Genomic DNA, 25,718 nt, shown 5'->3' on the forward strand with positions numbered 1-25,718 from the left:
CGTGCGTCGCCTAGATGGAGCCGTGCGCTCCCAGTTTGAGTGAGACACCTGCTGCTGCTGCAGAGCCTCGAAAGTCCAAACCTCCGCAACATGTGACATTTCTTTCTCCTCAAAGGAAATACAAAGGGCCCAAGAGCCAAACTGAGACGGTGTTGTAGGTGTGTGACCCCCTCCTCTTCCTCCTCCTCCTCCTCCTCCTCTTCTCCACAGTGAATCCAGGATGGGACCTGTTTGGCTTCTTCTTCTGCTCCCATCCCTCCTCACAGCACAGGTGACTCCAGACTTCCCATCAGGAGTCACAGTGGAGGCGGATAACAGCACTGACTCTTCATCTGATTCTTCATCAAACAGCACAGGGACTTCAGACACCTCCAGCAACCCCTCCACTCCCTCCAGCCCCCCTGAGCCTTCAGGGTTTGCTTTGACACCTTCAGAAGCTCCCGCTGAGGAGGATGACTGGTCACCAGCTGAGACCTTCTTATACAGTGGAGACCCTTCCACACTGGAAGAGGCCCGCTGCTCACGGACGTACAGCATAATAAGGCAGACCGGACCCCTGCCCAGCAGCTTCAGTGCCCCCCTCCGGCCAGCAATGGATGCTGTGGCCAACACTGCCAACTTCCTCAACATGATCTTCCAGGCAAGCGACCTGCGTGAGAGCACGGTTGAGGAGGACATGGAGTGGTACCACGCTCTGGTCCGTGCCCTGCTGGAGGCCGACGTGCTCATCCAGCATGCCCTGTTCACCTTTGATGCTGACCCAGCTGCTCTGGTGCCACAGCTGGTGCTCCACGCCAACCGAAACCCCACAGCCAAGGTTCAGACCATCGTGCTCCAGGACTTATCCAAGGCGTGGGATATTCTGCATCCTCCGGCACCGGCCCCTGATGACAGCTGGTTCAGAAGCTTTAAATTCCCAGAGTCAAACCAGCCGCTGGCAGGCCTGTCCAAGCGAGTGCTCCTCAATGACCTCAGCACCTTGGACACGCCCAAGTGGGGGCAGGGCGACAGCTATGTGACCAATCGCAGTGGGGTGCGCTGGGCCAATGCCCCCTTCCTGGAATGTGAAGATGGACGCTTCTTGCCCAGCTGGATGCTCACCCTGTCCACGTCCTTCTACGGCCTCAAGCCCGACCTGACACCTGAGTTCAGGTAAGGGCCTAAACACACACACACACACACACACACACACACACACACACACACACACACACACACACACACACACACACACACACACACACACACACACACACACACACTTAGACAAACTACTGCAAACAGATACAACCAAATTCAAGAGTCCAGACTAGGTGTCTCATGCTCAAATTGTAGGTGGAAGGTGAAGATGGAAGTGATCATGTGACCAATTTCAGGAGGTCTTGGGTTGTTCGCATTGGTTGATAGTGTCACATGGACAAACATACAGTGTGTACCTTCCGTGTTGTCAACAAGCTGAGATAAGATGAAAGATGTAAAACATTTAAAATAAAGGAAAGCAGGAATAAAACTATGGAGAAATTGTTATTTGCATGAAGTGTTGTATTGGATAGGCTATGTACTGTTGTTCAATATGTGTCAATAATGTGTAGAATTGGTCAAAGCAGACATTGTTTGAGTTTAGAATGACTCAGTTGTTTAAATGCAACATTTTGGTGGGAAACTCATTATTTATTGACTACATTGTGAAGCTTTTAAAACTGTGACTCCATTTTGGCTAAATTTCAAGCTTTTCATCGAAGTTGCATCAAGCGTTTTCCTTTTCTGCTAATAAAACATCATTAATATTAGAAAACATTTTAGAAATACTTGGTTGCAAGTCTAAAAATAACCCCTTTTATCTGTAAATCCCTTTAAACGGGTTGGAGCTTTGAAACTGATTACAACGGTATTTGTAATTCACCATCCTTTCTAGTTCTGTGTTGGCCCCTGTGACCTTTTACTGCGGCACTCTGGAGAAAAGTTTTGTAAGCATTTGGAATATTTTTGGAATCAGTAGAGTTTAATTAAATCTGATATTTAAAAGGGAATCCACTTAAAGGCCATGCAGGTTTTTATAGATGAAATGTGGGACTGCAGGAGAAAAAAGGGGAATTTAATGAGTCTCATGATATTTGGAGCCACTGTTGATTCTCCTCTCAGACACATATTTGTCTGTGTGTGTGTGTGTGTGTGTGTGTGTGTGTGTGTGTGTGTGTGTGTGTGTGTGTGTGTGTGTTTGTGTGAAATGTGTGTGTGTTCCCGTACAGAGGTGTGGTTCGTGTGGATGTCAACATTCAGGGCATCGACTTGGACCAGTGTACAACAGACAACAGCTGGTTTGGTGATACACACCAGTGCAACCGCACCACCATGGAGGTAAATGAACCAAAAAAAGAACATTTTGACATTTTTGTTCACTATTTAGCTTTTTAACTGACATTTTATTAGTATCTCTTACCAGGGAAACCCCCAAATTGACAGCCCTGCCTGCAGAAAGTCTGTTTGAGATGATTTATCTTTGTGAATAAGCTTTTTCTGTGATACGCATCAATAAAACATAACTGTGTTCAAGGCTCACACTGAGACATAAGATTGTTGAAATTGCACTAATCTTTCTTAAGACAGCCCAGGCTGCTCTATTTTGTCAATAGATGGTTTATTATAGTAAAGTTATAATATATATTACATCCTATATATTATTCATAGGTTATTATATAATGGTTTTATTGGTCTGGCCCACTTGAGATCAAATTGGGCTGTTTGTGGCCCTTGAACTAAAATGAGTTTGACACCCCTGATTTAGTCTGTTTAGGATCACACTGCCCAGCTACAAAGGAACTAATGATTAATAACTCAAGTCACAAGTAGCTGGTTTATTGCCTCTGCTGGAGAGGTTATGTTTGTTTGTTATTTAGCAGAATATCTCTAAAACTATTGGAGAGATTTCTAGATAGCTGAATTAAATGTGGTGAAAAGTTAAGGCTACAGGATAAAAACATGAGTGGTTGTTTTTGGTGCAGATTTAAGTCCAGCACTGAACAGCGGCTCCACGTAGCCATCTTTGCATGTTTGTAATGCTACTGGAGGGGCTCTGAGGTTGGTAATCTTGGTCAGTCAGACCGAAATATATCAGCAACTACTGGATGGATTACCATAACATTTGGTGTGTTTTTTAAATGTCCCCAGACAATGAATCTTAAGGATTTTGGTGATCCTACAACTTTTTATTCAGCCCCACAAGCAGGTTGACGTCTAATCTGATTATGTCATGTGTCATGTGTGCATGGCATATGCCGTATCGTCTTATCATGCAGATCCCTCCATAGCAGAAATAGTATAAAACAAACAACACATTAACAAAGCAACACATACTGCAACACATCACAACCACCAATTACATATATTGTTGCACATTGCATTAATTGCATTACATTAATTGCACATATTACACAACCGGCGATGAGAACCAGCAACATATTACACAACCCCCTCGCGTCATACCATGAATCTATTGCACAATCCCTCGTCTCATATCAAAAATCTATTACACAACCTCTCCTGTCATGTCATGAATCTTATGCAAAACCCTGCAGCTGGAAGACACATTTAAAATGTGAGGTAGGCGCCACTGAGTTTTTAAAACATTAGAGTTTACATTGAGGTACTCTGTATCGTCTTCCAGAGGGTAAGAATATGAGATGGATCAGACACTATGCTCTGTGCTTGCCTGAGAACAGACTGCTCATATGTTTACTAGAGGGACTGGTGTTCATTTCTCCCCATCACCTTCATGTCAGTCTGTAACAGATCAGCTAGCTTAAATTTTAACTCTACTGAGACACTGCCATACCATGCTGTCATCCCAAACCTCACTATGCTCTCTAATGCCTGATAGAATAAAAACACAATCCTTTGATCCACCCAATGCACGCCTGTGTAAAAAGTATAATCTCTGCTGTAAACGAGAACTCAAACTTTCCATATGGGCCTTCCAGCTTAAGGTGTTGTCCAGGTGAATGCCGAGGTACTTGTCTATGAAGATCGTCAGTCATCCAGGTCAAGGAGTTGAAGGGACTTGATTGTAGATATTTGTAGATGTTTCACTTCTCATCCAAAGGGCTTCTTTAGTACTAAGTGACTGGTGGGGAGTCCCATGTATTTAACCTCTGAAGGGTCATTATCATGGTCATTGATGCCACCACTCGAAGGTACTACTGGTAGAAGCAGATTTACAACATAGGGAAAAATGAATGTTACAATTTACAGCACGTTTTTTGGTTAAACCCCCAAAATGATCAATGTACTATCACATAAAACAAAGAAAAGCAACAAATGCTCTCAAGTGAGAAGCTGGATTTTCAGAAATGTTTGGCATTTTTGCTTGAAAAATAAATTCTGTGAATAATTGATTAACGAAATATTTGCCAATGAATTTTCTGTTGATTGACTAATCAACTTATCATTCTAATAAATGTGGGATGGATGGTACAGACTTTAATGTTCTCTGGGGGATGAATTTGTGTTTAGGCATAATTAGCAATTGTTAGCATGCTAATTTGCCTAACTAAGATGGTGATCACCAAATTCAAACATTTTTGTTGTGAGCATGATAGTATGCTTATGTTAGCATTTAGCTAAGATAGCTATTAGCAGGGGGCAGTGACAATAGCCTCACTGAATTGCTGGCATTGTTGTAAATTTGAGTCATGTCTGTTCGTAATATCTGGGCCAGAGGTGAAATATTTTTTCTTCCTTGATTCAAAGTGAGTCTAGCAGTAGGCTATCGGCCATTTCCATTTAAACCAATTTCTCTCGAATACGAGAGCGAAAGAGGGGGAAAAAGGGTTAGGTTTGTTTATATAGGAGCGGGAAGGGGTGTAATTGGGGTGTGTTCCCGCTCCTGAAACTGCGCCTCACAAGCTTCGAGATGTGCAGGGGGAGGAAAAAGTCGAATTAACTCCTTCATTATTTCAACATAAATTATACATCTACATAAACATGTCGTGGGTGTGACCTATTTTACAAACTGCTACGATTCTTGAATGCACAATGAAATCAAAACTATTATGCGTAACCTTTGGACATGTTAATCATGTCAATATAATCCTGCAAAACTTGATGGCATTTCACTGGTAGGTTGGTTTGGGACTTCATAGTAGTCATACTCCAGTGTTTTGTTAAGTTTTTCACCTTTAAGAGTACTCAACAATGCAAACAACAACAAAAAGTATGTCCAACAAACAGCGTGGGAATGTTGCCTCACCCGAGAAGTGAGTATTATCATCATTAATAAAACTGTCCCACACAGCATCAGTTTTAAATCTCACAGGGTAATTTCCTATATTTTCTCTTTTAGGGATTCATTGTAAAAGATTGATAGTTGAAAGTTGAAAAAAAGAGGGAATGATATGTCATAAAGTTGGGCCTGGGCTGTTCTCAGGACGGTGACTTTATAGTACATACTGTACTGTACCTTAGATTAATGAGCCATCAGGATGCCCCCTTTTTGTGCAATACCAAATCACTTCCAGCCTAACGACCTCATCTGTTAATTATTCAGATGAAACAACAATCATTTTTGGCTTAACTTTTTCTGCTGCCAGTGATGGAGACAGGTTGGATTGTGAATTAAAAAGGTTGAATTCAAACATTCGATTTCCTTTTAGAAACATCTCCCAAACGTGAGACAGTAGAAGTTTCTTGTTAGAACAGGAATTTATTAAATGTAATTGAATGAATGTAATTGATTTTTACATGCCTGATGTTTTGCCTACTGACAGCTGTTTCTGCCTATTGTACAAATAATCAACTAATCAAAGCAAATGATGGTGACATCATATTTAATAAAAAGCTAGCTACCTGTCTACATGCACATTGTACTGTACAGAGACAGAAACATTACCACATATATGGTGACATGCATGTATGACATCAGTGATCCATGTAAATGTGCAGCTTCTTACAATCTTTGGGAAAAACATGACAGTAACCACTTCTAGTTACTGCTACCATAACTTCTGTACCAACTGACCGACTGAGAAAATGGCAATTCAGTCTGACATTTTAGGCCACACCTTCCTCATTACAAACATTTTTTAAAAGAGTGGCTGAATAGAAGAGTTGTCCAAACTTGAGATGATTATTTTATTTATTTGTGATCTTTTTAAAGAATACAACTGTTGATGTTCTATATTTTTCTGTTACTTAACTTTTCTAAGAATACAAGTTAATTCTTCTCACCACAAGGTCCACTCAGTAGCTGTTTGGTACTTAAAACCAAGATGGAAAGAAGTCTTTACAGCAGGCATGTCCAAACTATTCCACAAATGGCCATGTGGCTGCAGGTTTTTGTTCCAACCGATCAAGAGCACATGATTCAACTAATCAACTGTCTGAAGACTGAGATCAATTGATTAAATGATTCAAGCCTGGTGTGTTCCTGATTGGTTGGAATAAAAACCTGCAGCCACATGGCCCTTTGTGGAATAGTTTGGACACCCCTGCTTTACAGGATATGGATTGCAATTTTCAAAATGTTTTCTTATTGTGATCAAATCTCCCGAGCAGAGCCAAACCAACAATTAACTGATCTACTAACTAGTATTATGTGTTTATCCATAGCCTGATGAATCTTATTCCTCTGTGCTGTAGACCTCCGTTCCTTCATTTTAATAAGGATAACTTAAAAAAGTTCTGAAAGCACTCAGAAAAAAAGATATTGGACGTGTTGCCAGAATCTGCGTAGATACACCACAACTCGGTTTACTCCTACTTCATGTAAATACCATCTCAACTTTGGACAAGCTGTTTAAACGGTCATGTTTCTGACTTTTAGTTACGTCACAAAAATACACTTTAAACTGTTTGCGACCTCTCAAAATGGTTTAAGCCCTTCGTGTTTTGCCTTTTATCCTTCGCTCAAGCTTTCACCCGTTCGCACTTCCACTCTTTTGTCTGCTGCCCCATCACCAACCCCCCTCAACCCCTACCTCTCTCTTACTGCTGTAGTCTCCCTTTTCCCTGCCGGCCTGTCTGTTCAGACCCAATCCCTTACCTCTCATCTCAGTCGTCTATTTAAAGATGGCAGTACTGGGTGGCGGGTTGCGGGATGATCTGATGGATTATGGCGATAATCCAGCCTGCTGACATACTTCCCCTTTATGCATCACACTCACAGAGGTCTGAAACATAAAAGGAGAACAGACCTAAAAATCCCCAAATCCACATGGCACCCTTTGTCCCGTCCTGTCCTACCTGGCTTAGAGGATTCAAACCCATTGGCTGAGCAGAGCCTGTACTGGGTCGCCTGCTTTCTCCTGTCCTGTTTGGTCCTGTCCTCTGTCATTTCTTAATGTGTCTTGTCTGGTTTCTTCTCATCTTCTCATTACATCTCATCTCGTCTCATATCCTGTGTTTTCATGTGTCCTTGCATCTCATCCGAGGATGTGTGCCTTCGAGCATGACCTGTCACAACTAATTTGGTTAATCAGGAGACGTTTCAATACTACTTGGTATTGATTTATTTCCGTCGAGTACCGATATCCAGCCCTAGACATGAGTCAGTTACATTTTTGACATTGAAGATATTTGTTTAACCCTCCTGTTGGTATAAATTATCATCCAATTACATGTAAGACCTTTTTAGCCAACTCCATTCCAATTTATGACCACAGGTTTTACTCATTCTTTTGGAAATTATGGTCAATTGGCCTCATTTCAATGAAATTATACTTTGTTTTTGAGTTAATGCCTGTTGTCCTACTGGGTCAAATTTGACCCGATGATCAAACCTTGGACGTTGTGGTCATGCAGCACATGCAGTTCAACTACTGGGGTGCTCAGTTGATGTAATTTAAGGACAAGGTAGTTGAATATTTTTTGTGGCAAAATGATGTCAGACACAAAGTACTTTTGATACATTTTAAAACATGTCTTGGGGGAATCTGTAATTTAGATTTCACACCCTTTCATGCTTTTGCAAAATTATAAAACTAGTTTGTACTAGTTTGTACTTTCCACTGATAATGAACTGTTTGCTAAAGATTTTGCATACTCTAGAGTCAGCAGAATATGTGCTGAAAACAGTGAAAGTACAATCAGCTGACTGATTAAAGAGTTTATATTTCTTAAATTAATACCAAACCACTTCAGAATCATTAATGTTTCAACATCTAAATACATGTATGTATAATATACATGTATAATATATGTAAAGGTAGAAGAATTTTACAGCAGAAACCTTAACTTTAAATTATGCATCAGTTATTCAGACATAAGACTCAGGTTTGATGCTAAATATAATGTTTGGCTCAAGTAATATTTTTTTAATCTATCATGTCTTTTTTAAAATGTAAACAACAGGATTCGAGGCAGCCATGAAGCTGTAAAATGTTTGAAGTGAAGTGCTGACCTGTGGTTTCAACTTAAACATGACAGATGACTGAATCCAATGATTTACTACGACGTTCTGTTGAATCGAGAAGCGGCCGTGAAGAGAATTAAGTTGACCGCTGTGTTTAATCCATATCACATTAATGTTCAGCCCATGCCATTAGGTCTTTGAGCATCTGATAACTGGGTTGTGGGTTTGTATATACGTATGTGAGGCCAGTGTGTGTGTGTGTGTGTGTGTGTGTGTGTGTGTGTGTGTGTGTGTGTGTTTGGGTGTGTGTGTGTTTGGAACGGGATTTCTGTAGAAAAGGATAATGCTCTCAGTGGAGGTTTTATGTGTCCATTTAGCTTTTAACTTAGATTAACACACAGACCATCCAAGTGTGTGTGTGTGTGTGTGTGTGTGTGTGTGTGTGTGTGTGTGTGTGTGTGTGTGTGTGTGTGTTTGTTTGTGTTTGTGGGGTTATCTCTTCCGACTGGCTAAATTGAAGCTAGCATCAGAGGGAAATAGAGTGAGAGAGAGAGTAATGTGACCCTGTTTTTAACCTTTATTCACTCAGGTACTATGAGCTTCACAGCGCCGGCAGAAAAAGCATCTCACAGTTAAACGTTAAGACCACAGACCTGAGACCACCCAGACCATCTGCGGTCTGCTGTTGACTTGTTCAGGACATCAGAGACTCCTATTTGGTTATTTTAGGCATTGTTTATTTGGCAGTTGTTGTCTGCAATTGTTAGATGCATGTTAATGTAGGTGCCACCATGTCTGATCATCAATCAATCAAATATTTAACACCTTTTGTGCAGGTTAATAATGTTCAAAAAGCTTTAGAGATTAATAACAAGCTGATAATTACAGTAAACAAATATAAACAGTAAAGCAAATTGAGAGATGTGTACATGAGAAATTTCAAAAAAGTATTAAAACCAATAAAATAGATTTAAAATAAAATGAAATAAAAACTATGAAACAGATAAAAGAGGTTAGGGTGCTGAACTGGTTTGAGCCAGACTGGTGACCTTTGTTACATGGCTTTCCTGACATCTACCGTCTCTACTCTACTGCTCTAATATAGGATTAAAAAAAGGATATAACAACGTATTAAAAATAGAAACAAAACTAACAACTGAACACTTTAGTAATTATTTGTTCCTATTGTTATTCCGCAAAGGATAAGGGGTTAAAACGTAAAATAACATGACAACAATAAGAAACACTTAAGCTGAATTCTCTTACTGTTTCTTCCAGTGTGTACCAATTCCAGGCCAGGGCTTTCGGCTGGGTCAGTACTGCTGCCGCTGTAAAGAAGGATACTACAACCCTGACACAGTCATTCAGGACTCAGGTAAGTCAATCTCAGACCACAGCAGCTTGAAAAACTAAGTATAACTAACTAAATTAATAACTATCTAATAAAAAGCTTCAGTTTTCATGAGGTTACTTCAACTTTTGGTCTTTAAAGTCCTGTAGACTGATTACTGTCCATTTAGCCAAACCCAAGATTCAGACATGACCCAATGGATGACGGTGTCGGTCAACCACTTTGTTCCAGTCTGAAATACTTCATCAACTCATAAATGGATTGCCATGAAGTTTTGCACAGACATTCAAAGTCCAAAGAGGATGAATCCTGTGGACTGTGGATTCTCTAGCGCAACATGAGATAGACATTTTTACTCTTATCAAAATATGAACTACTGGATGGATAATATTTAGAAATTGTAATGGTTTTCTGTTGACTGTCTGACTTTCATCAGGTGTCACCAACAAGTCAGAGTTTTCACTTATCCAGTGTAATATCTCAACATGTACTTGATGAATTGACACCAGTTACTGTAAAGACATGTATGGTACTTTTCCCAACAGTCACTGAGTAGTTCCCAGTTCTCATCAGTGCAGATGGCACCCTGTAAGAGCTGCTACTGTGGCAACATGGACATGATCCCTCACTAGCTTCCCACTTGTTAACACTTATATTTATTTTCAAGCCAGTAACCCCCCAGATTTTGGGGTGGTGGGAAAAAATGTACCCTTATCCCACTTGTGCACCTTTAAGGATATTCAAACAAAGAAGATAAACTTTTAGAGATATTTAATTATGATTTTCATGATTCATGCTGCTGTATGTTCTGTATGTAGGTTTGGAGATGTAAGTCACATTTACGTGAGATCTTCACATGGGTTTTGTGTAGGTGTAGATACATGTGTCTGTGTGTGATGCAGATGGCGGACCTGTGAACGAGAGTGAGAGCAGCACTCTGTGTTTCCCGGCCATGCCCATCTGTCTCCCATGCTGGCCGGGCTGTAAGAGCTGTCAGGATGGCACCCCCTGCTGGGTGCAGGAAGACTGGTTTCTGAGGGCCGGCGTGCTGGCCGTCCAAGGCATCTTCATGTTCCTCATCTTTGTCAGTATGCTGGTGGCCTACCAGCATCGTAGGAATCGGGTGAGTGAGGTCTTTTGGCTTAGTAGGGTCTCCGTATGGATGGGGTTTAGACGGCAAGATGTCAGTAAGGTGGTTCAGCCATGACACATTTTGTTACAAATTATGCTCTGTGTGTTTTTTGTCTTTTAATATCATTTTTTTAGTCCAACTGAAATTTAAAGCCTTTTTTGTCTACTACAGCATTTATGTAAATCACTTGTCCTATTTTCTTCTTTGAGGAAAAAAAAAACCAAAAGGGAGAATTTTAAATTCTTTAATTATTAATCAGGATGTTGATCATTTTGATTAAACACTGTTCTGCCATATGCTTATGTAGCTGGAGTTCTTATTTCTATACAACAAACCAAATCTTCTATAAAGTGATAACACTTCATTCTGACATAGGCAGAGTGGACGGTTACACTAAGCCTGATTGCATCCTGATACACAACACAAGAGAGACAACCTGCATTAGCTTTCCTGCTAAAGTTTTCTTCTTATCTAACTTACTAACATGAACACGTCTTCAGAAGACATCAGAATGCCTTTATATCCATTGTCTTGTCATGCACCTTAGCTTGTTGAATGAGCCACCAAACAAACATTTACCAGGGAAAGTCGACCCCTGATGCCAATTTGCAGACTAGATAGAAAATTAGTTGCTCAGCTGCAGCACATTAAACAGCATGTACATGTACCTGCTAATGTAACTTTGGACCCATCAGGTGCTGGTTTGGTCATTCCTCTTCAAAATTCCTGTTAGTGACACACTGTCCGTACATGACTTTTAGCTACAGTAGTTTGTTCACTTTGTCTCTGATCTGTACGATGTAACATCAGCAGCCTGCCAGCTGCTGTCAATCAAACACAGACACTAAGAAGTGTTCATGCAGTTAACAATAAGGGGGAAATATGTGATTATACTAAGCTAAAGTCATTATTTAGTCAATTAATAGTTGTTATTCTGGTTAGTTTTGTAATTTGAGGTATATTGTGTCTTTTCCCTCTTTGTGTTTCTGTGGTTGTAAGTTGTAAACTGTGGTGAAAATATAGTACAAAAAGAGGGACTTGGCACTAAAAACACTGTAATGTTGAAACATAGAAGACTTGATTTGACTCATTTGGATGGCTGAGGCTTCATATTAGCTCCAGATCAACTTTTAAATACATTTTTGAATAGAAGAAGGACTGTGGATTTTGTTCTCCATCACTTACTTTGTAAGTGCATTAAGAAGGGATCTTTAACCAACACCATAACTTCTGCTTTTAACTGTGCTTTCTCTTCATCTCATCCATCCTCAGAGGATCCGAGCGTCCGGCCTCCTGCTACTGGAGACGATCTTGTTCGGCTCTCTGCTCCTCTACTTCCCGGTGAGTGTCTGACCGAGCAGGCTGGCTGAGTGTGTCGCAGATTAAAGACTCTTTACAGATCACTGCACAGCACAGCGCCGCAGATTATATTATAATGGACAATTTGTGGGAGGGTGAATGGGGTGAGGGTGTGTGTGTGTATAAGTGGAAATGAGGTGGGTGAGTTTTCATAACATGTTTCTGCTCCAGTGATAGATTATCAATCAATCTTTAGATTCATTTTACCAATTAAAGAGCGATTAAGATACGCCGACCATGACTTTTTATCCATTTATCTGAAAGTGTTGGTTGATGTGACGTCCTGCTGACTCTGATGTGATTCAGTGTGTGTGTGCAGAGCTGGTGCTGTGCAGCGGGTCATTGATCATTTGTTGAATGTAATGTGTGAACATCTTAATGGATCGGTCTTATGGCAGCAGAGACTGACGATATATAAATGTTCTCTAATGTCTTTATTCAATTATGACGGAACCATTATGGAAATATATTCAGCAACCTGGTGGTGCCCCCCTCAAGACATGATTGACACGACTGTCAAAAAGCTGTTATTTTAAGAGACTGAAGAAGATGTTAGATGGTATATTCAAAGTGTAAGAAAGGGCTTTGGTGAAATTTAAAGGTGAACTGCAGCCCACGTGACTGACTGTAGTTCTGAAACCATAAAGTCTTAGAAGAAAGGTCACGGGTCACTCTGTCATCTCAGTGGGGCTTCATTGTGGTCGGGTGGGTGTCCATTTGATCTACAAACAGGTCATCTGGTGGATGTGTTGTTTGGTGTGTACACGATGGATGGCTATACTGCTGAAACTTCTACTCTATGCATTAATTTTTATTTTTATAGTTAGTTTAAAGGGAACATATTAATGAGGGGCTCTGCTGGAATATGTTTTCCTGATTTCCAGTTAAAAACTCCTTATTTATTTATACTGGTCCTTTATATTGGTCCTTCAGTTCAGCCTCTGTCTGAAACAGGTTGTTTTAGCTCCTGTCTCTTTAAGGCTCCCCTCCTGATGAGCCCACTGTGTTCTGATTGGTCAGCTTCAGGAAGTTTCAAGAAACTACGGAGAACAGATGAATAAACCATGGCAATACTTTTTTCTTGTTCTTTACTTGAATCAACAACTTTTCAAGTACATCCGTACATGTTCACGCCAAAGTACAATCCGAAATATGCAAGTGGACAATGCAAACAACACATCTTAATGGACGAATGGACGGTGGTTATTGGCCACAACCTGTAGGCAGCATTTTTAAATATGTTCATACCAGGTTTCTGAACTATGACCATGTTTAGCATACAACATGACATCATAACTGTATATAAATAACAGAAAATCACAAAAAGCTTTAACATTGATATCATCAATCAAAAAGATTGAAGAGAGAAAAGTCGGATTTCTGCTGGTTATGCAGTGTGCACACATTCACACCAGCTTGAACAAATACAAAAGCCTATTCTTCACTAAAGCTGCTGCCCCACATTCATTTTAACCCCTAAATGCCACTTATATCCATTATATTTTAATATGTGTCACATTAATAGGACTTGGAGCTGAATTTGCTTTTCAGTCTAAGAGTATTTAGCATTATTTGGGCTTAATACCAAATAAAATGTAATACAACTCTCACGCAACAAAGGCAGCAGAACTTGTGGATAAAGCACACTAAAGGTTATGATGTCCTCATGTGGTACCATCAAAACTTTTATTGCCAGTGAAGGAAGGGTGGTGAATATAAATCATTAGGGTTTTCTTTGTAGGGTTTTCTGTGATTTGTAAAATATTGGCAACTCAACTAGGAGGATTAACAGCCATTGAACTGGAAAATAGATTTTTAAAAATCCAATATTTTGGCAGCCTATGTGAGTATTTAGGACACTCCTACTGTGAGGTGTCCTTATTTTCCAACCTGCCAATATGTTTTGTCCCCTGTTCCCTGTAGTTTGTATTTAGTAGACAAGATGAATAACCTGCTGAGAAAGGTCATGTGTCATGTATGAACCGACCCACGTGTGAAAGCTAAAAACCAGACAGATATTTTTAAACACAGCAATGCTCTGTGCCTAAATGTGTCTTTTGAGTATCAAATACTCACTGTTTTTAAAGATGGCTCTTAAAGATTTGTAGCTTTCCTTCTCCTCAAGACCCAGAATCAGTATGAAACCCCAAAAAACCCCAACATTTAATCCTTTGTCATAGCTAAACAGACAACTTGTGTGTCACACTGTCATCTCCTAATTACTCTAAATCTCTGCTGGGAAAAGTGCATTGGGAGAGATGTAGCTCTGAATCCAAGTGTACTACAGCTGCTGTCTTCACCAAACCAAACCAACCAAACCGACTGCTTCTTTTAAGGGATGCATTACAAGGTTACAGGGAGTAAGTATTTGATTGCTAAAAGATTTAAACTGCAATATTCCTTTAAAGGGGCTTATTGGTTTTACCTCTTACCAGGTACCCCCATTTCTGTGCACAAACCCAAGAAGACTGTACTCAAAATTAACTCAATTCTACAACCAAAGTGAAAATAAGTATAGGTGATCCTGAGTTAAAAAAGTTAAGGGATCACCAAAGTGATGAAGATTCATTATTGATTAGGGGTCCCAGCTAGACTTTACTTTGTTTCATGCGGTCTCAAGCCATAAAGGTTTAGAACTACTGCGTTACATTAATGAAACAACTTGTATCAGTACTTTGACTGTTTGGCGATTAATTTATTTGCCATCTTACTGGTAGTTTGATGGAGGGTTGATATCAGTTTGTTCTCTGTACATTCAGTGGACAGGCTAGTCTGGTACCTGCTAGATTGGTGTGGACATGACACTGTGGTTAACTGCCACCAATAGAGGAGAAATGTCACTGTGGCTAATGTTAAGATGACTGTTGATGGACAGTTAAATACCTGATATAAAATTTCAGCTGGATGGTTATAAAAACACAAAATCTCCTTCTCTTTTCCAACATGTGTTGAACACAGAAGACATAATGTGTGTGGGGAGGTTTTCAAGTTGTTTTAACAGCACTTTTGGCGGCGCTGACGGTTAAGTAACAAATGTTATATATGAGAATGACTTAGACTTATTGCTGTTACATTAATTAATTAATTGCTGTTGAGTAGTAAGTAAAGTAACGTCATGACTTTTTTCAAATGTAAAGTACAAGTACCTCAAAATCGTATTTAGGCAGTACTTGATTAAATGTACTTAGCCGTAGTTACTTTGCAACACTGCCTGGTAGTGGTGCTAAATCTAAATTGTAGGAACTTCATTGTTCATTTAGTCAGTTTATTGTATTCATTATATTAAAATATCAGTTAAACTACCAAATGAACTACCAAACCTACAAAACCTAAAGAGCAACATTCCTCCCATTTTCATTGAGGTTATTGGGTTCTGGGCTCCACCCTCTATCAGTAGGTTTACCTCGACCAATCAGATTACGTCTTCCTCTAGTTAAGCCACACCCATAACAAAGATCCCAATCTGCCTCTGAGGGTAGCCCGATTCTGCTGATTAAAACCGTCTTCCTCCGACGTCCGCACATTGTCTCTGATTCTATATGTATTCAATCTGAGCAGTTTATCCTTTATGAGTGGTTTGAACACAGCGACGAGTATTCGCATTCACATTTTAGGCTTTAGTTGATGCTCTTATCCAGAGTGACTGACACTGACTGTCACAGTGGAATGAGCTTAATTCCTGGATTACAGTCATCCACTCTACAGGCGCTGTTTCATACTGAACGGCGCTGTTGTTGGATGTGACTGAAAGTATTAAGAATGAAAATAAAAAGGAAAAACAAACATGAGTCTCTTTGAGCTGATATAAGATGTTTTGTTATTATTCATATGCAGGAAAACTGTCTGTAGTATGATGGTGAAATTAGTGGTACTGTATCAGCAGCAGTTTCACTTGTAGTATTTGTGATGGCGCCAGCAGTAACTGTACTGCTTGTAGTTTTAACAATACCAAAGTCATAGCAGTAGTAGCAGCAGAAGGAGCTATAGTAGTAGTTGTGGTACTAATAGTAGTCTAAAGGCAAACTGAACAAACCTGTTTTAAGTTTTTGGACTTTTTCTCTCTTTCTACTGTCTGTTAGTAGTAGTAATAGATTTGTTTAGTAATAATAATTGTACTTTCTTTTTCCTTTTCATTTATTTAAACAGCCAAAAAACTTGTTGAGATTAAAAGAGAGAGATTAAAAAAGAGAGACGAAAATACAAACAACATAATCAGATGAAAACAACTTTCACAAACAACAAACAAGTGAGCACAGCATGCAAAATATTCAGTTTATATGAAAATCTAGTTAAGATTACCATCAAAACTGAATGGTAGTCCAAACAAAAAGCAGCAATTATACAATATTACAGAAATGTGTGTCTGTACAGGTGGGTCGTTAAAAGTTAAAAAAACAACAACAAAAAACTAATTAATAATGATACTAGCATACATAGCATATTTCATCATAATACAGTATATTAAGTCGCAGTTGTTGTCCACACTGTTGCTGTTTGGCTAAATCATCTCTGTGCTCTGCAGGTCTTCATCTTGTACTTCAGGCCGAGCACCTTCAGGTGTATCCTGCTCCGCTGGGTCCGAATGTTGGGCTTCTCCATCGTCTACGGCACCGTTACACTGAAAATGTACAGGTAGGTTTTGGCAGATTCTGTCTTTACTTTTATTTTTCTGTAACATTACCTTATATTTTTTATTCTTGACATAAATAAATGTTATGATCTACAGTCGGTTGACATTAAACAAAAAATGTAATCTCTATTAACTTCATAAAAACTAATATTTGTGTCTTAAATATAGACTAGTAATTCTTTTTTCCTGCTGCACAGAAAATATCTAATGTTTTAATCAATACGTTTTTGCAGTTATAGAAACTAAACATATAGCAAATTGAAACATGTTCAAACCTGCTTGTTGAATCTTGGAAAAACACAACCGATTAAAAGATAATCAGACTAGTTAATCTGTAATTCTCAGATTTGTTTTGATCTTAAGGTCTGTGGTCTTTTGAATCTTTCTACTTTAAGTCTGCTGTTTTTTGCTTTTTTTTGCCCATCCCACCTTTTTGACCCTATAACAGCCATGGAAGATGTAATAAGATTCTTTACTGAAGTACAAGTACCAATAAAACAATGTAAAAATACTCCATTACAAGTAAAAGTCCTGCATGAAAAAATCCCACTTAGGTAAAAGTATTAGCAGCAAAATATAGTTAAAGTAAGCAGCGTGTTACTGTTGTAACTGCTGGAGGTGGAGCTGGTTTCAACTACTTTATATACAGTTAGCTAGTTAGTCCAGTGGTTCCCATCCCTATGTTGGGACCCATGTGAGAAGTTTAGAGGGAAAAATCAGTATTTGGTGGAGCTGTTAACAACTCATAGACATCTGAAAAGTGAGCCTGACTACACACTGCTTTTTGGTTTCATCTTTAACAATGTGTTGTATTTTAAGAGCTTGTCATATTATCCATTGTGTCAAATCTTCATCTGAAAAGTAACTAAAGCTGTTAAATACATGTAGTGGAGTAGAAAGTACAATATTTCCCTCTGAAGTATAAAGTAGCATCACATGGAAATACTACAGTAAAGTACAAGTACCTCAAAATTATACTTAACTACTGTACAAAATACCCTGAGGATGTTTTGATAAATCATTTTGTCTTCATTATCCAAATATTGATTCTTGCCTCTTCACAGGGTGCTGAAGGTGTTCCTCTCACGAACAGCCCAGAGGATGCCCTACATGTCCAGCCTCCACTTGCTGAGGATACTGGGAGTGATGCTGATGACGGTAAGCTGGTTCCTGTGTGCGTGGACGGTGGGTGTCCTGCAGAACCGTGACAGGAACATCCCAGTGTTCATCAGAACCAACACAACGGATGGTCAGGGCTTCAACCTGTGCTACCTGGACCGCTGGGACTACATGATGGCCGTGGGTGAGTGGCAGCGAAAGTGAAGCCTTGGCCCTTGAAAGAGAGCGTCCATTTCACTCCACAACGCTATTCAAAATTTTTATTATCTAAATGTTTGGTTTTATCATTTAATTTGTTTACAAGTAAACCAAAATGTTCACTAAGCGCAGACAACTGAGTCTCTATGAGCATGTTAATGAATTCTATCAAACTTTAAGAAGTTAAAAAAATCAATTAACACAATTTCCTCATAGATTTTGACTTTTGATAATGCTCAACAATTTATTACACTAAAGCCTGTATTAACTTTATCTAAACATCATCAACATCAACATGGAAAAATGCTGACATTTAAAAAAAAAATACAGTTAATCACAGTTTGGGTCCTATTTTTGTTGTTTTAGTCATAATTTCTTATAGTTTACACACATGTAACATTGCTACTACAAGCTCTTACAAAGCAAGAAGCAGGGCTCAGGCAGGTTGTGAACAGGAAAATAATTCAGCTTCATTATCTAAACCACTTTATTCGGAGATAAAATCAGAAGCGAGTGCACCTGAAATGTCTGTAATTGTGCATGTGTGTGTGTGTGTATGATGCTAATACTAATGTAGATCAAAACTGAATCAGTAAATTATGGTAATACTCCAAAGTTGTATTAAACAAGAATGCACCTGTCAAAGTATCAGTTTTACTTCCGACTACCTTAGGTGACAGTTTAAACACTATTTAGCATTTCATCAGTATTAGCAATGATAGAAATCTATTAAACTTAAACAAATTGAAGACATCAGCGTAATCTTTCCTTTCTTTCTCTTGCCACAGCGGAGCTTCTGTTCCTGTGCTGGGGCAGCTCCCTGTGGACTGCCGTCAGGCCGGTCCCTTCAGCCTTCCACGAACCTCGCTACATGGGCATCGCCATCCACAACGAGCTACTTCTGTCCTCCATGTTCCACTTATTACGGTAAACAAGGAACGCAACCCATGTCTCTGACTGAAGGTGCACTACAATTCACCCTCAGCATTATTATACAAACGTGACACTGAGGTCGGACAATTTTATGTTTTCTGTGTCCTTCAGGTTTACCTTCCCTTCTCTCCATCCTGATTGGATGCTGCTACTCTCCTTCACACACACCCATGCGACCATCACTGTGACACTCGCCCTGCTCTTCATCCCCAAGGTAAATCAGTTATATGGTGGAATAATGGGTCGTATTAGTCAACAGGTAATCAACTGATCAGAAAATCAATGTTTGATGAGTAATACGTGTTGAATAATGTTATCAGTATGCATAAAAATACAGTGGTAGTGAGTGTACAGTGTCACTTCTTTGTGCCCATTTGTACCTTATATTCAGGTGACACAGTACATGAACTAGAATGTATGTGTCATATTTTATAATCACATTAATTGAAGTGATAGTATATTAGGTACTGTTGTTGTGTCAGATTCAGGTGTTAACACACTATATGAGGAGATCCTTTCATTTCTTGTAACAGAAAAGCTGTTTTATTTCTGATGAAAAACTTACAACCGCAACATGTTTTCTGCGTCATGTTGTGCCTTCTGCACCCTTTGCCGAAACCAAACAGACTATTTCCAGAATGTGAGAATGTATCTGACACTGACAGTCTCCTGCTGTGTGTTACATGTGTTAAAGGGTTGATTCCCTGGACAACGTCTGAAGTTCATGTGTGAAAACGGCTTAAGATTCAGTTCCTTCCTTCTCTAGTTTTATCAACTAGAGTCAATGGATCACAAAATCCCATTGGATTAATCTTGGACAGAGTTCTGCTATCGCTAGAAAATGTTCTTTGCTATATTTTTGTTTACATATGTGACTTATTTACTTACAAGTTATATGTTTCTGTATGTTTTACAGTTTCTATATGTGTCTAAGCCTGTGAAAGAGGAGATTGCAGCAGAGGTGTATGAAGATGAGGTGGACATGCGGCGCTCCGGCTCATACCTCAACAGCAGTTTTCACTCTGTTTGGAATGAGCCCAGTGTGGACCCGGAAGACTTTCGGGTAAACTCACTTGTCCCCTCAGAACGATGTTATCACTTTGCATTGAGACATAATTTACAAAGGGTGGAAGAAATTCCAAATGTCACATTTAAATAAAGAAAATAAATGTCCCTTAATTTCAGTTATGACCACATGTAGACTCACTTAAACAGATCTTAAATGTATTATAATTTAAATAATAAATTACAAGTCATTACTCACAATCAACGGTAGAATAAACAAATGTTATATGACCTTTCTCCACCCTTTACCCTTTTCTTATCCTAAACTGTGCTGTTCTTACATACACATGTGCCTTTTACCTTTCCTCTGACTTGTTACTCTCCATGTCTCTTCCTCTCCTCAATTATTTCCACCATTCCCTCAATCCCTCCATCAATTCCACCCTTCTTTATATACACCAGGATGAACTGAAGAAGTTATATGCCCAGTTAGAAGTCCACAAGACCAAGAAGATGACTGCAAACAACCCTCATCTGTCAAAGAAGCGAAGTTCTCGATGTACATTGGGGAGATCCATAATTAGACGAATTGTTGAGATACCAGAAAGCATGAGCCGGCAGTGCAGCCGTGAGGAGAAAGATGGTTCCTTCCGCAGTAGAAATGTGAATATGTCTGATTCTTTTAGGAGGTCCCCAGATACTGTCAGTATCAGTTACAGAAGTTCAATTGCGTCACGATCACCATCCATTCGCAAATCCCAAAGTGATTATCACTATGTCAGAGAAAGAGAGTCCTCCAGGCGTGAATCCTCCAGGCGTGAGTCCTCCAGGCGTGACTCCTATTTAAAGCCCAACTCCGTAAAGAGATGCTCCCAGCGATCTGAGACAGACTCCTTAGACATCCCACCAGTGGTCTGTAAGTCAGCCAGTGCCCAAAATCTGACAATCGATACCAATCTTCTGCATCCCGATCACACCAGGCTTCATAAGTCCTGGAGTCTGACTTCCAATAACAGCCATTCTATGGAGAACATACCAAAGGTTAACAGATCCAGCACAGTGCTGAACAAGTCCAGGCAGAGCATCTCCATTAGTGACCAGACCAAGAGTGCTCTCCAGTCAGAGTCATTTGACAAGGCTGAGGTCTGTCCTTGGGAGTTAGATCCTGAACAATCAGGGGACAAGAACCAGAAACATGTCACTTATGCAAATTCCCAGGATGGTGAGCAAGAAAGGCCATCATCCCCAGTTGGGCTGGTCTGTCCTTGGGACCATTTGCCACCTGTAGAAAAAACTCCTTCAGTGGAAAAGAGTGAAACTGAGTCTCCCAAACCACAGGCCCCTGTGTCAGCAAGTGCACCAGGCTCTCCAAGACCAAAGGTCACAAAAGATCAGCGTGTCTTCTCCTTCCGGACAACCTCCAGTAAGTGGCTCTCTGTGAAATCAATTATGGGATCCATGGATTCAGGCAGCAGGTCCAGCAGGGAGGGAAATTTAAATATAGAGGATTCTGTTTCACAAAAAAGTCAGGATAGTGCTTCCACAACACCGAGGTTAGGAACATCTAATAGACGTCCAAGCGTGGAAAAGAGGTCACTGCAGAAAAGAAGTATGACAACAGATGGAAAACCATCCCTTGTGAAGCAAAATGCAATAAGACTGTCCTCTGTGGATTCCTCAGAAAGAAGCCCAAGACGGCTTGTGATTGTCAAATCTGCCATCTATCCCTTGGACACAGATGATATGCAAAAAGATGGCACATATGAAAATGTGTTTTTATCAAGGCAGAACAGCAAACGTAGTAGTATAGGTTCCTGGGAGACTGGCAGCACACCAAGGACTCCTTCAACTCACAGAAGAGGTAGTAATCGAATCACACCAGTTCGTACTATTTCTCATGCAAATATATGTCCATGGGAAGAACCTGGTACTCTACAGCAAGGACAGGGACCAAGGAAGCAGCAGAGCGTTAAAGCAGACGTCTGCCCTTGGGATTCACAAGTATCTGAACGAACTAATCTATGTCCATGGGAAGATCAAGCGAGTGTGAGCAGACGAGGAAGTGGTTGCAGTGAAATGACTCCTTGGGAATCACAAGATCTTCCGGTTGTTGCTCATGCTACCTTGTCCAGAGATTCACGGAAACAGTCTTTGAAACCTTCAATAGATGTATGTCCCTGGGATACTACAGAAAACCCCTCACCTTCAGTGAAACAAGATGCTAATGTTTGTCCGTGGGATGTTCAGGACAAGGCTGAAGTTGTATATGAAAACCTAAATCGTTCGAACACCAAGGGATCGCTGGCAGTGCCCTCACGACATGAAGTTATGAAAACTGCTGTCTCTCCTAGTACACCAAAAGAAAGTTTAAGAAGGGAGCAACTTCCCCAAACAAAATCACCTGCCATGCATTTGGATAGACAAGTGACCAAGACAACAGAAAGTTGTCCATGGGAGTTCCCAGATCCACCTAAATTAGAAAATATTTGTCCATGGGAAGAGGGAAACACACAGCCAACAAATACAGGCTCACCTTCACAAATGACCATCAAGGCAGATATTTGTCCCTGGGATTCAGGACATCAAGACAAACCAGGAGACTCACAAAAAGGTGTATTGTCTGTGCAAGGTGTATCAGTACAGATAGAGGATACTGATGCAAGAGTAAATGTATGCCCCTGGGATACTGAGCAGCCTGAAAAAATTGCAGCTACCAAGATGGTGTCACAAGGAACAGAAAGACAGTCAGATGTTTGTCCTTGGGAAACTGGTGGACCAGATCCAGGAAAGACAGAGGCCTCCAAAGAGAGTTATAGAAGGCAAAATACAGCTCAGACCAATGTTTGTCCATGGGAGACAGGGGGAGAAGAAGCAGGCACAGGAAATTCCCAGGAAAATGTTTGTCCATGGGACACAGATGCCCCAAAAATTGTTCAACAGCAAGACAGACCTCGGATAGGTGTTTGTCCGTGGGAGACGGATGAACCAAAAGTTCAGAAAAAGCAAGATAGCGCTCCGTCAGATGTTTGTCCATGGGACACAAATGAGCCGAAAGTTCTACAAAAGCAAGATAGCGCTCAGGCAGATGTTTGTCCATGGGACACAGATGCACCAAAAGTTCTGCAAAAGCAAGACAGTGCTCGGGAAAGTGTTTGTCCATGGGACACAGATGCACCAAAAGTTCTGCAAAAGCAAGACAGTGCTCGGGAAAGTGTTTGTCCATGGGACACAGATGCACCAAAAGTTCTGCAAAAGCAAGACAGTGCCAGGGAAAGTGTTTGTCCATGGGACACAGATGCACCAAAAGTTCTGCAAAAGCAAGACAGTGCCCGGGAAAGTGTTTGTCCATGGGACGCAGATGCACCAAAAGTTCTGCAAAAGCAAGACAGTGCTCGGGAAAGTGTTTGTCCATGGGACACAGATGCACCAAAAGTTCTGCAAAAGCAAGACAGTGCTCGGGAAAGTGTTTGTCCATGGGACACAGATGCACCAAAAGTTCTGCAAAAGCAAGACAGTGCTCGGGAAAGTGTTTGTCCATGGGACACAGATGCACCAAAAGTTCTGCAAAAGCAAGACAGTGATCGGGAAAGTGTTTGTCCATGGGAGACTGAAGAGCCAGCAGTTGTCCAAAGGCAAGACAGGGCTGCAACGGAGGTTTGCCCCTGGGAAACTACAGATCCACAAACTTCAAGTGAAAGCAGGCCTGATAATCTGAAGAGTGACAAAGATGATGTCACACAGAACCAAGAGCCTCTCTATGTAGAAGAAGCTCGAGCAGATATCGGCACAGAGGAGACAGATGAAGCTAAAGAAAACATAGCCCTGGGCCGGCGTGACGTTATGTGTTCCTGGGAGATGGCAAGGAGCAGATCTGGTTCATTCACAGATAATGCCTCTGACGTTTTCACATGGGAGCCAGAGAATATTCCTGAAGAAGACGAAGATGACGATGCAGAATTCGCTGCTGAGGCCCTCGTATTCCCACCTGACTTTTGACCTAAACCTATCTTGTATTTATTTTCACTTACGGTTAAGTGAACTAAACATTTTGGAAAACCATTTTGGTGGTGCCCAAGTGATGGTCAGGGGAACTTTTTGTTTTTTATTTCAGACTGCTGCCTCAGCTCAGCTGGAAAAGCTGAAAGCCCTTTCTGATGGTGAATTACTTGGGCTCATGAAAGGTAGAAGCTAGAACCATGTTATTACAGGTTGGACTGCTTATTTTTGCCGCTGTCCACTGAGAAGCCTGTAGTAGAGGCATGATGAGGGTGACACTGTAACTTGTGCAAGCCTGACTAAAAACTTTTCTTTTTACTGAAGCACATATCTCAGACTCATTATGTCCCTCACTGATCTAGCAATGAACTACGAACATTTCTTGGTTGATAGAAGGGCATCTAAGACATTTAGATGAAAGCCTTTTTCTTCCTGCTTCTACCCCCCATTTTAAATTAAAATGTTTTTATGTCTTTGTATGTTTTTAGGTGACAGTTTGCCATGTATGTATGTTGGACCTATGGCTGGGGTGAATATGTCACAAAACTTAAACTAAGCAGGTCCACAACGCTAATCCACAATCAGCACAGGACCCAACAGATGGAACTCTTAACCAGCATACACCAGATAAATTCAGTCTATTTTGTTCTTTTGTGGAAATAATATTTTCAAAGTAGAAGAAAGTGCAAGTGTAAAGTAGCGCAGCCAGGAAATTCAAATTTCAATCAAGAATTAATGATTGATAAAACTATGCATACATGTTTGCTCAAAGGAAATTTCGATATTTTTCAACCTGTACCCTATATTTCCCATCTTTTTGTGTCTAAGTGACTAATAAGGACAAAAACTGGTCCAGTACCAAGCAAGTACTGAGTTAGCAACCACTGCACGTCCACTAAAATGCTCATTTTCGCCGCTGACAGGCTGAACATTATCGAAAAGACCAGACTGAGTAATCAAAGGTTTTTCTTTACCTTTCACTTGATCCAATCTGTTTATTGTTGTGTCTAACCAAGTCTTCCTCAAGGAAATGTCTCATTTTGAAATCTCACAAGAGTTGAGTTGTTGTTGAAATCAGCGACATATTCAACCAGGACTTTGAAAATCTTTTATATAACAGAATGAGACTTCTCCTTGAGTGAGCCTTGGTTAGACACAACAACAAACATAATGGATCAAGCGAAATGCAAAAAAATGTTTTATTTTTCTGTATGGTCATTTTTATAATGTTGTCAGACACTACAAAAACATTCACTTTTAGTGTACGTACATTGACAGGGTGTTATTTCCCCATTGGATTACATTGCAGCTCATTTGCTGCTGGCTGCGGCACTCTCGTTCAATACTGGACCAATTTCAAATACTGTTGTCTCCATTAGTCACTTGGACACAAAATGATGGTAAAGTAGCGTCCAGGTGGAAAAATACTGAAGTTTCCCTTTAAGTGACTGATTTCATGCCTAAATGCTAATGATTAACATGACTCTCTCCCTTTTGATTCAGTCATAATAATGGGAAACATAACATTCCACCACTTCATATAAAAATTAAATAAAAAGGCAAAAATGTGCATAATTTACCATAAACTCAATCTTACAGCCTAAAATTTCTACTCTATAGAGTGGAGTGAAAATTGCATAATCTCTTTATT

At 40.2% G+C, this 25,718-nt stretch overlaps 1 protein-coding gene across 1 annotated transcript; it reads left to right on the forward strand.

Moving 5' to 3' along the window:
• The first annotated feature begins 220 nt into the window (after nucleotides 1-220).
• gpr179 (G protein-coupled receptor 179) lies at nucleotides 221-24,067 on the forward strand. The gene is made up of 12 exons (XM_062426357.1): nucleotides 221-1,152; nucleotides 2,250-2,358; nucleotides 9,623-9,719; nucleotides 10,598-10,818; nucleotides 12,100-12,168; nucleotides 16,709-16,818; nucleotides 17,881-18,119; nucleotides 18,922-19,060; nucleotides 19,178-19,280; nucleotides 19,983-20,129; nucleotides 20,534-22,826; nucleotides 23,304-24,067. The coding sequence occupies exons 1-12, from the start codon at nucleotides 221-223 to the stop codon at nucleotides 24,065-24,067; spliced, it is 5,223 nt and encodes a 1,740-aa protein (XP_062282341.1).
• Nucleotides 24,068-25,718: the final 1,651 nt, after the last annotated feature.

This window comes from Scomber scombrus, chromosome 2 (assembly GCF_963691925.1).
Source record: "Scomber scombrus chromosome 2, fScoSco1.1, whole genome shotgun sequence".
Classification (NCBI taxonomy): Eukaryota; Metazoa; Chordata; class Actinopteri; order Scombriformes; family Scombridae; genus Scomber; species Scomber scombrus.